Source organism: Gymnogyps californianus, chromosome Z (genome assembly GCF_018139145.2).
Source record: "Gymnogyps californianus isolate 813 chromosome Z, ASM1813914v2, whole genome shotgun sequence".
Taxonomy (NCBI): Eukaryota; Metazoa; Chordata; class Aves; order Accipitriformes; family Cathartidae; genus Gymnogyps; species Gymnogyps californianus.
This window is the reverse complement of record NC_059500.1, coordinates 62,320,792-62,333,065: the sequence shown is the minus strand read 5'-3', so window position 1 is coordinate 62,333,065 and position 12,274 is coordinate 62,320,792. Positions and strand designations below refer to the sequence as shown.

General features: G+C 36.0%; 1 protein-coding gene across 3 annotated transcripts in view; it reads left to right on the top strand.

The window, feature by feature from the left end:
- Positions 1 to 12,274, top strand: part of IPO11 (importin 11) — a 105,136-nt gene that overhangs the window by 67,702 nt on the left and 25,160 nt on the right. For all 3 annotated transcript variants that reach the window (XM_050913475.1, XM_050913474.1, XM_050913476.1), the window contains exons 28-29: positions 724 to 837; positions 1,717 to 1,838. In XM_050913475.1, the coding sequence (XP_050769432.1) occupies positions 724 to 837; positions 1,717 to 1,838 (236 nt within the window). The remainder of the gene's footprint in view (positions 1 to 723; positions 838 to 1,716; positions 1,839 to 12,274) is intronic.

Below are 12,274 nucleotides of genomic sequence, written 5' to 3'. Positions count from 1 at the left end.
GGAGAGTGGATTATTAAAATGTCTTCTGATTTAAGACTGTAGTTAATTCATTGCTCCCTATTTAAAAAGGTATTAATCTGGGTTAATGTTTTCAGGTAAATGTTGGCATTTTGTTTTTCAAGTAGGCAATTCTACAAAATACTTACTGTTACATTGTTAGATGCTGAAGTTAATACAAAGAAATCTGTAGCTTCTTTTGAAAGTAATAACAAAAGATAATAAACTAATGATCTTATGTATCCAGTTAATTTTGAGACACTTGCAAATTAGTTATTGGCAAATGTATTATAGTTTCAGTGAAATAAGTAACAACTTCAGAAGTGCTTAGTATTTCTGAATGTTACTAAAATTGTAAACAGTAATTTTGAACCATAATCAACTTTGAAAGTAACTTTTTGACAGTACAATATACTGTTTATTCCTTAAGATGCAGGTTTTTAAATTTAAAGTAAAATCACCTTGCAAGTTCTCTTGGCTGGTTGGAGGAAACTCACTTTGAGATTGCCATAGTTTTTCTATTGTAAGAATCGAGAAACTCTGGTAATAATTGCTCACTCAGTCTTCTGTTCTTAGAGGCTTTTAAATTACAATTTATAATTTCAAATTTAATAAAATACATAAAGGATGCATGCAAGTATTTTCCATGTATTTCTGCTCTATATATTAAGTATTTTTCTCTTAATTAAAATAAGCCCCCTTTGTTTTGGTTTACTTTTGTTTCAGAGATACCCAGTGGTGATGTCTACTTATCTGGGGATCATGGGTAGAGTCCTACTACAAAATGCAAGGTTTTTTTCATTACTTTTGAGCCAGATGGCATGTGAATTGGGTCAAGAGGTAAGGATTTTTGTCTTGGTATTTCAGCTGGATTGCATGTGGAAGTCTTGCGTTCTTTTGACCTGAAAGAACTTTTCCCTCTGTTTTCCATGCTTGTTCCTCCCTAGTCCACCTTGGAAAGGGGCCCTTTCCCCTCCGTTGGTCCTTCTCCTGACCTTCCTGTAACAAGTTTTACATGTGCCCACAATTACCTTAAAACATCTCATTAAAAGTTTTATGCAATCTCTAAATTCTCTTCCTGCTGCATCCCACAATAAACCATAAAAACCCCTTCAGTTTGCATGGTATTGCAGGGTGAGAGTTTCTTTCCTTGTGCCATCTTGATGGGTCTTGCACCATGGATAATGGTCTGATCATTCTCCAGTGAATTTCTAGGAGTATCAGGTTCAGTGTGCTCCAGTTTCACTGATGAGGTTACTGAGGTTCTTTTGCTACAAGTGTTGTACTATGTCTTTAAGTGAAATTTTAGTAATTTTCTTATCCTTAGGTATAATAAAGTTTTCAAACAGATAAAGACAAGTCTTTTTTTAATTTGTCACCAGTGAGGGTAAAACAGACAGTAAGTTCACATGCTTTGTATGTGTTAGACTGTTATAGGAAAACTGAGTAATTCACTGTTCTGAATCAGTAGTCTGTCCATGAATTAAATGCATTTCTAACTTCTAGGTTACACTTAATGGTGAGGGGGGTTCAGGGCCTGGAAGTACTGTCATAGAAAATTTTAAAAATACCTGTTGCTTGCTAGTTCTGTCAGGTATACATAATTGTATGGCATCTTTCCCAGATTGAATGATGTTGGTAGAAAAATTAAAATAAGTGATTTTCTAAATGTGCTGAAGTACTCATAAATGAAAAGGAACATTCTGTTTTCCATTGCAGTTGGACCAAATTCTTGGTAACATGATTGAAATGTGGGTTGATCGGATGGATAACATCACTCAGCCAGAAAGAAGAAAACTTTCTGCTTTGGCATTGCTTTCACTTCTGCCGTCACTGAATAGGTAAGCAAATGTACAATGCCTTAAATAAGAATGCTTCAAAGGCCCTTAAGATGGTTTTTAAGGTATTTCACAATTCTGCAGATAAATATTCCAATATAAGTAGTTTTATTGCCTCTTTTTTTGCCAAGAGAAACTTAAAAAGGTAGAATGAATTCTCATGCTACATTATAGTAACTTTTTATTTGGCTTCATAGCAATACAGTAACCTTTCTTCTATTTCATGGAAAATGTAATTTAGTAAAAGTGAGGAAACAGCACTGCATATTTTATTGTCCATTCTCATATTAATATTGGACTAGCTGCTTCTCTCATCTGTGATTAAGTAGGTGCTTTAGTTGGCTTGTTAATATTTTGGTGTCCTTTCCAGGGAACAATGTTTGTTCAGTTTTCTTTCCTGTTGTGGGTAGGTCTGAACTTTCATCCTGGTTTTCCCCTTTATGACATTAAATGGAAGAGTTGGTGTGAAAGACTGTGAAACAGTTTTTGCACTGTAGATTTCTGTAGCAAGCAGCTTTTACTATTGTCCTTTCTCTAGCCATCGTCATTGCTGGATATACATACAAAATGAAAGTTTTTAATGAAAATGCTGAGTAGTGTTACACTGACTTCTAAATTGTCGCTACTAGAATTGATGTATAACGCATGTTTAGGTGAGAGTTCAGTCCATACCTACCTCCAGATTATTCTTGTCTGTTTGAAAGTCAGGAAGACAAGACGGCATGAGTTTACGTTTAGTCTGCCAGATTTCCTGAAAAGTCTTAAGTATTGTCTAATGGGAATTTACATGTTGCTCACAAATCCTAAAGCTATGTTAGTATCTGTAAAGCTGTAGAATATGTAGTCGCTACCTAAAAAATCAGGGAACTCTTACATGTAAAACTTAAATAGGCTTCATTGCTTTTAACGTGCACAGAAGCTTTCCTTTTTTGTCCCAGATAATCAGGACAAACATCTAGCCAAAGGTGAACCAAGCAGCTGCTTTACAAGAAAGCTTTTGGTTTTTTCAGTAAATGTAACAATGTTACATTACTTATGAGTATATTCAAAATGTTCCTAAAGAGGTGTTATCTAAAATTCAAGGTGCTGAACTACATGTCTGTCTTCCTGTGAAGTTTCTTTTAAAGAGAGGAAGGAAAAATGAAACTGCTTTAGATAACCGTGTTATTTTGAACTACCTTCAGCTGCTCCAAATTTCCTGCTGTAAGAGCCAATTATTTCTGGCAGTCCTTAACATAATAAAACCTTCTGCAAATGACAGCTTTATTTTTCAGATACTCAAATCATTTAAGAAAGCTGCTTCTCAAATAAAAAGCCTCTCTTTAGTGGACATATTTATGTCAAAGCTATGAAGACTTTACTATACAACTGATAGACTGCCAGGGCCAAACATACCTTCAGACAGAACATGTGAAATTGATTCTGTAATGTGATTGTTCCTTCTACTACCAAACAGTGTGAGTCACTCTGGTTTTGCCATTTCATAGGGATTATATTACATACGCTTGCTGCGTCTCACATCTGAAATTTGTTTTAAAAATAAGATTTTTCAAAAGCAGGCTTCTTGTGCAAGTCCATTTGCAAAGTTTAAGCAAAAATGTTTTAAATATAATACAGTATTTAAATAAAATATTTTGATTCATATAAACAACATTTTCAAGAAAAGCTTAAGTAATTTTTCCTCTTGGAGGACTGTGCTAACGAGGTTCCTGATTAGATATTAATTTGGACATCCAAAGCCAGTTCAAGATTTCTCAGCTGCAGAGACAGAACAGAATTTTGTCTCCCGAGGGTGGCCATGAGATGGGCTCGCTTGGGAAGGCCAAGGTCAGGGTGAGGTTCTGCCCTCAGCTTGCTCCTGTACAATGGTCAGGGGTGGTACCAGTAGCAAGCTCAGATTTTCAAGATTCTGCTATAGGGAAGACGGGCATTTGCACTGTGTCTAGCGCTTCCTGAGGATTTTGCTCTTTTTGCCAGTTGCTTCCTCTAGCCTATAGCTGGAGCTGTCCCAAGAGCATCAGGTTATTTTAGAGAGGAAAGGGAGGGAACAGAGAAAAGTACTGGGGGAAAAATGAAGATAACATGTATTCTCATTCTTCCCTCAGAGCTGCTTTATGGATAAAATGTTTGGGAAAATATGAAGGAGTGACCTTTTTTATTCTCCCTCTAAACTCTATAGTATTACTTCATTGCTTTTAGGTACTTTTCCACTTAGTGGTCGTGTTTATAACTGTACATATGTGGACTTGGGACTTTCTGCTTTTTAGGGGAAGCTAAAGCTTCCATTATTATTCATTTAAAATCAGCATGGCAAAAATAATTTCCTATTTCAAATGTAGTGCCTTTGACAGTGTCATGAGTGAAGGATTTTAGAGCAGGTAAGATGGGAATCGCTGCAGAGCAGTTGTAGTTCACAGTGGTTCTCGGGCCAATTAGTTGGACTAAGCAGGTTATAAAGTGACAGTTTATTAGCCAAACTATAGCTTTCTTGTCTAGGCAATATCATCCAGAGATACAGGCAATGCCATGTCTTTAGTACCAACAGTATCATTGCATTTTATCATGTATGCATATAGTCCTTCGATCCAGCATCCTGTTTATCTTCCTACACACAGCTGCACATTGTGTTAGTGTTTAGAAGTTCATATTAAAAAAAGAACAATAACTTCTTCTTTCCTGATTAGTGTGTTACAGCACCTTTTCACTTAGCAGTAATTTCCTGGTATTACTTGGAGTTTTTGCATAAACTAAATACTACCTAATTATCTGCATTTGCTATCTGAGTCTGGCCATTCAATGTTAGCATTTTTTGTGTCTGACTGATACATGCATCTGTATTATTTTCCACATTTTGTACTCTTACTGCCTGTTTGCCCCTCATATCTATCCACGTGCATTTTCATTCATTTATTAAAAGCTCTTGGTACTTGATAAAATAAAGACCTTTGTATTTAAACTGATGTATATAACAGTAGAGTCCGGTAACAAGCTTTAGGCAGTAAGGATACACTTATGGAGTAATGGTGTCTCCATGTTCAGCACACAAAGGAAGTATGCATAGACACACGATAGCCAGAACAGTGAGGATTTTTTGAAAAACACGAAAAGACTTGAAGTTCGGTGGAGGAGAATCACATCTGAGCTAAAGTGTGAGACATGAGAGGTGACAGCAACCTGGATGTGTATATTCACAAATGTCATAATTTCCTGGCCTAGTTCAGTCATATTCCAGTTTGTCTACAATCTTAATGGCTTGTTTGTAAACCTATAGCTTCAAGAGTACTCCTTGAGGACAGTAGATGTGGTTGGGTTTTATTAGATGTGCCCTTGGTCCTCAAAATAGTGCCTAGTGAACATGGTCAGGAGCAGCAGCCTAACTTTTCTTTAGGCCGTTGTGGAAAGAATGCGGGCCCCCACCACTATCTCAGGTGCTACGTTTTGAGATACACATCTTCAGCATTCTTTGTATTTCCTGAGATCAAAGTGGCTAAAATTGTACCTCTTTCCCTTCTCGTACCTACATATATCTGGAAATAATCAGCTTGCTTACTGTGCTTTTGTCACTTTGTATAATGTCAGCGTTAGAGTATTTTGTAATGTCCTTATTTTGGGATATTGAAAGCTTTTAATGATTTATTTAGCAAAGTAATTTCTTTTTCCTTCCTCCAGTTATTATCTGTGTATCTTGGTAGAACACAAACAGTACTGAAAGATGCTTAAGAGTGATAGGAATATTTAATCTGTAATAGGAAATGTAAACAGAATTTGGAAAGATATTGTGTCAGTGATTAGCTTAGCTTGGTGTGGTACCTCACTGTAAGCACGGGTAGCATTTGACACCTTGTTGAAAGCTAAGCACTCCCCTTTTGCTGGTGTTATTAATGCTGTGCCTATCGTTCTTGAATGGGAGGTTGCCAAGTTTGCTTTTACTCAAAGTCAGTGCTTTCCAAAACAGTCCACTAATTTTGGTGCTTCGCGATAGGTTCATTCTTGGTGGACCTACCAGTGTAGAGTGGTACCTCTCCAAAGTAGAGGAGACTCTACTGAGCTTGAAATACAAAGCATTTTAAATGATCTTGTCTTTTTCCTTTTTAATTTGTGATACACGAGGAGTATTTCCAGATGCCAGTGTTAATTTTTCCCCTTTGAGTCAAATGTGTTTGTCTGGAAGATCTATTGTGAGGAAAAGGGCGAAAGCCTAAGAGGTTCTCCAGGTTGCTCTGCTCATTTCTAATCATTATGTAAACGAATGTCTGCTTTTTCTCACTGTGTATCAAATCTGGTACATCAGCCAGTATGAGTCCTGCCAATTAGATAATTGGCATTCTGTGAGTATAAGTACTTAAAGTATGCAATTATAAATCTTCATTAGGTTATTACAGAAGTTTTTCCTCTGTCGTTTGTTAAAGTTACTTTGTTAGAAATTTAATTTTCCTCTCAAGAAGTTGTCTATATGTAATGTCAGGAAATGGCAAGAAAGTGCCTAATAAAACATCATGTTTCTCCTTCAGGGTAGTTATATCCTCATTTATAAAGTCAGAATTTGTTACATAACTAACTTGTACATCCTCCTTTCTTTTTAGGGATGATACTCTGAAGCAGCTTCCCTATCTTCCCTTCTGGTTTTTTTTTTTTATTCCTCTAGTCAAAGGTGCGCTCACCCACACATCTAATAGACTATTAGTATTAAAAGGAGCTCTTTAAATTATGATTTTGCAGTTGTCATCCATGTTTGGCCTTGGATTTGTTTAGTTTGCCTGCCAGGTAACAGTGCAGTTTTAATGATAAGAGTGAAAAATGTGGCTTTGGTCTCAGTCTGAGTATCAGAGTCTGCATCATTCAGTGTGTTACATATAGTACCACGACTTCCTTAATTGTGTGTCACATCATAGCATTGGCAAGAGGATGCACTCTTTAAACTTTCCTCATTCACAATCTCCATTTTTCTCCTACACCTGATTGTTCGTATGGACTGGTCAGGAGCAAAGTATCATTTCCCCTAAGACCCATAAGGCTTGTTTACAAGGGAAAATGTACCAAGTGATGGCAAGGGATTATGTCACTAAACGCAGCTGAACCACTGCAGAAAACAAACTGCAGTCATAAGGGATTGATTGCTGCTGATATCTTGCTTTTGTTTGTGGCCTATATAAAGAATTTCAGAAGTCTTTCCTAAAACTCTTCTAAATATAATCTACCCTAAAATGGAACGTTTTAATTACATAAAAGACGGCAAAAGATGATAACGGATTAAATAGCTTTCTTCAAACTTTTTATCTTAGTCCTTTGTAATGTGCAGTTTACGTGTTTGCAAATTAGTTATTGAATAAGCAGTGACTAAAGTATAGCATATTATTAAAAATGTATAAAAATCAAAAGATTGTAACGAATTTAAAAAAAAAATTAACACAGATTTGTAGCTGGTTTTCCACCTGAGTTTGTTCTGAGCTGTTTTGGTACACGTGCTTACCTCTCTGCCGTATACTCTGTGAAATTTGAGACTGCCTAAGAGCAGCTGAGATTTTTGGTGACTTTTCTGAACAGCCTGGACTATTACGATAAGATACCAAAGGTGGTTAACAACACAACCAATGTCACTACAAAAACTTCTGCGAATAAGTATTGTCTTAAAAACTAGCATTTCATATTCAAACAATTTCATGAGAAAGTCAGGGTTTAAAACAAAACATCAGGTTTTGATATTAAGGAAATACCTAGTGTAAAGAATGTTTTTTGTATTTTTAAGGAAGAAATAGCTTTTCTATTTTGCGTGTGGGTATTCTCTGTAGTAGTTTTCAGGAAATGCACTAATTGTTTATGTTTTTTCTTCTTGTAATATTTTTAGACGCTATCAGTTGCTAATGCCAAGTGCATGCCCATCCTGTCTCCTAAACTTGCAGGCAGTGTGCTGTTGAAAGCTATACAATTGGATTTAGTTTTGAATCAATTTCTAGAAGGTTAATTAGTTATTCTGGTTGAAATTTGGAAAATTGCTTTGAGTTCTTTAAACTTTTTGGTTTGAATTGCATTCAATTGACTACATTTCGTATTACTTTTATAGTTTGAACAGAGTTTACTAAATATTGCAGTGAATAGTAAAGGCTAAGGCTATAAATATAGTTATTCTCAGCATATCACATCTGTGGATTTCATTGATGGCCAACCTTTTTTATGTTATTGTTCTGTTCAGACTTACTGCTCACTCCATAGAAGACTTTATTTTTTGTCAGTTTGCATGACAAATGCAGTTCATTGGTGCAATAATTTTATTTACTACTAGGTGAGAAATTTACTCTAACAATTTCTCAAAGTGAGCTCTTATTTTCATAAGAGCTTTCTGTCATATTATTTTACTACAGTCTAAAGCCAAATAAGATTTATAGAAAGGAAACTTGTCTTATCCTCAATGGGAAAAATAATTCTATAGTTTTCACTTCTTACTATTTCTCAGCATGTTGCAAAACCTGCTTGATAATTTAATCAAAAATAGTAAATGCCAAGGTTAAAAAGGAAAATAAGTTACAAAGCTTCATAATTTTGAAATAGATTGTGATGTATATTTACATATAGAAATGTTTAGTACTGTGGGTTTATTAAACAGGAATGTTTTCACTGGGTTATTAATTTGGTATTACAATTTCTGTGCCTGTGTCTCCCCTTTGTAACTAGCACTGCTGTTATGAGAGTGGAATAGCACTCTGTGGAACAGAGAAATTTTCAGTAACTGAAGCAGCAAATCAAGATTTTTTGCTTAAGCAGGAATATGAAATACTAGAAGGAATTGCAATATTTGAGATGATCAGAAGTTTTGAGATAATCTGGATGATAATGAGAAAAACAAAAAAGGATTTTGAGGTCTGATAGGTTAACGTTAATAAGGTGTCCACAGCAGGTGTTACTGGATGTAGGTAGGTGAAATCAGATTAAATGTTGATGTGTATGCTACCCAAGCAGTAGGTTAGGAGCTGAATTACTTTGACTTGCAGTCATATCTGGAGAATGATGTAGGCAGAAAGTGGTAGGTATTTGAAAACAAAACAAGAAAGATTTATCATAGCCCACCTGTGGACAATAAAAGCAGAAGGAAGGAAGACCTGCAAAAGGAGGTACTTGCTGAATATACAATGGGAGGGCAACAGATAGTTTCACTCTTACAAGCTCAAAAGAATAATTACAGTGCTAAAAATTGGTTTTCCTCTGTTTTGTGAGCTTTAACATAATTTTGTAGTGATTATGAGAATGAAATCCCTCTTCAAAAATTGGCTTTAATGAATTTTAAAGATGGGTAACTGTAGAACCTGTTTTTGAACTTGTTGCATGTTTTTTGCTATACATAAATTGGAGTTGGATGACTATTTTATACTAGCTAATATTCATAACCTGAATTATATTGGCTCTAATTTAACATGAATCAATGAGAAAATAGAGGTGATTTGGAAGGGCTGCACTGGGTACAGTGCTTGTATGTTCTTTCAATTACTTTGACCTGTCATTTTCTGCAGAATTTGACAAATTGCTGTTGCTCAGACTTCGTGCTTGTATTGACAACTAGATTTTAATATGTTAAAAAGCAATGACATTAGTAACTTTATCAATATTAGCATATTAAGATAAAATTCACTTCAGGAATCAAAAATAATTTTCTCTGTTGCCGTGTGAAGATGTATTCAGATATAAACCTGGTCTTTCTATCACTGGAGAACAAAATTTGCAGTGAATAAAATTTACCACTATTGGAGCTGCCTAAGCTTATTTGAAAGAAATGTTTGGGGTTTTTCCTCTTTAAGTGTTTTCCTTACAGTTTTCAACTAGTAATGCATTTTATTGTTTAAGTACAAGCTAGTTTGAGAAATGCTGATCCAAGTTATGTGTATCCCAGTCTTTTTTATGGTTTTCCCCAAAATGGTATCAGTTATGTGGCATGTTATTTTCCTCTCGTTCTTAACAGATATTACTTTCAGCTACTTTAACAGTGTGTACTATTAATGAAGCAATACCTGGAAATGACAATCTGATCAGATCTGCAAGCCTCCAGGTGCCATATTTGCAAAGTGTAAGACAGGACTTTCTCCAGATTTCTTAGTGCAAATTGAAAGGACCCATGACCTGGATTAAGATTTTTCTTCCTTATTTTGTACCTGGGATCTGAGATTCAGAAAGGCCAGCAGTGCGCTCCGAACCACAATGGCAGCTACGGTTTGAGCAAAATTTTTAGAATATTTATAAGGTACCTTTAGTACCAGACCACAGAGATACTCAGCCACTTACTGGGCACCAACTTCCATTTATCTGGCCACTACTCTATTGGTTTCTCTAAATTTCCACGCTATCTGATATCCCATAGAGCTTCAGCAATGCCTTCAGTCTTTCTAAATATGTTAATTCTGGCATTTTGCAAAAAGGGACATCTATCAACATTTGGTTTTTAAAACTTTTTTTTAGATTGGGGCTTGCTTCTTTTAGCCCTATGGGATTGTTTCACACAGCACATCTTGGAAGAAAGACTTTCTAATGATTTCTTTACCCAAGTAAATATCAGCATAAGTAGGCTATAGGTAATGAAGCTTAGGTAGGAGATAATTACCTGTTTGAAGTAATTTTTCATTTTTGGTCAGTCTCTGTTTTTCCCCTCACCTGACTCTATTTGACTTGGATAATCTTTTTCAATTACTCTTACTGTCTCTCCCCCATATCCCAGATATTTCCCTAATTATCCTGGGAACTGTTCAAAACTCTGCAGTGTTTTCCCTTTAAGGAAATGACATGCCATTTTATTTTAGTTTCCTTTATAGCAACGATTATGTTAAGTATCGTGAAAAATTAAATTATGAAAATAAACAGTTAAATCTAAAGAACAATTAGTTTTCCTATTGGTTTAATGGTCTCAGAAAAAAGACCCAAATGCAGTTCAATTTCTGGGTTGTAACTTGTACAGGCTTTGTCTAAAGTGGCCCATTAACCAATTTGACTGGTCCTGCTGACTTACTTTAGACTAGCTAGTGTAAGAGGTATTGACTCTGACAGAATTGAAAGTTGTTAATTTTTGTCTTTTTTTAAACATTCCCCTGCATCCCAGCTCTAGGTAATTTTGGCCAGCTCAAATTGAAAAATTGGAGTATTTCTCTTGATATTGAATGTTTTACAGATTTCAAACATAAAAAGCCAGTTATATATGGTCAAAACCGTTTTTTTGAAAACTTCAGAAATGTATGTTTGCTTTGGCAGAATTTGGAAGAAAGCCTTTTCAAAAGTATGTCCTTGTCTATTCTGCTTCCTTTGCTTATGTGCTTCATGCATTTCAGCTTGGATTATTATAGACAAAGACATTTGGGTGATATTTCACCCCTTACGTGAACTCGTGCTTCCTGTGTGAGATCATTGTGGCCAAAGTGACTTGATTTTTCTGCTATTGTGTCTCTTCCTTGGCTATGGCTACTGACGGGCTTTGTCGTCTTCATTTTGGTGAGCAGAAGGTCTTGTTACAGTATAAATCATGATTTTGTAGTTACATTGCTATTTGTAGGCTTAGTCTCTAATTTGCCATCTCGTTTTGTTGTTTCCTCTTTCCCCCTTTGATGATGTGACTGGACTTTGCAGGTATTTAGTCCGTGCGTTAGATAAACTGAGAATGTAATCTCTGGTACTTAAGCGAGGGGGATATTTATAGCACACATGTTTGCACTGTTTATCTGTACAAGGGACGCTGCAGGAAATGAAAGTTGTGGACCAAAGGTGTGGCTGTCAGAATATACGTAGTCCTCTGTGGATAAATTTGCTTTTAAAAAAAGTGGCCTAAAGTGAGACTTAACTAAGTGTCTGGATCAAGTCTGAAATACAGCAAATACACAGCAGTTTAATACCACATCATGCAGTTCTCATCTCTAAGATTTCCTGGGCTTCCCTGGGATTGCTGGCAGGATGTGCCTTGCTGGAGTACAGGAGGCACTGGGGCTCTGCCATCCAGAGCTCTGTCTTCTCCCTCTCTGCTGGGCTGCTGGAGTGTGTGTGTGTGTGGTGGCAACAGTTTGGCTCTGCAGACAGAGAACAGTGTAAGTGTTGCTATTGATTTAATAAAATATTTTGGATTCCGGCTGAAAGATAAAGGATTTACAGATAATGCAATAGTGCAGTTACAAACAGGTATGCTTTATTCTAAAAGTTATACCTAACTTAGATAAAACTCATTTGAGCTCTCCTAGTTAAAAACAGTAGTTTAACAAAACAGCAACAAACTAGGATAGTTCTTGGTTTTCTAGAAACAAATCATTGAGATTTCCTTTCCAACAATACTTCTGAAGCACAGATAAAATGGCTTCCTGTCCCAGGGTTTCCTGTATCCATGGCAACCTGACTTTAACCACTTCTTTCTTAGTTTCCTGAGCGAACAGTTGCAAATCCTGGGGCAAAATGTGAATGCTTTAGTACGCGGCAATGCTGCC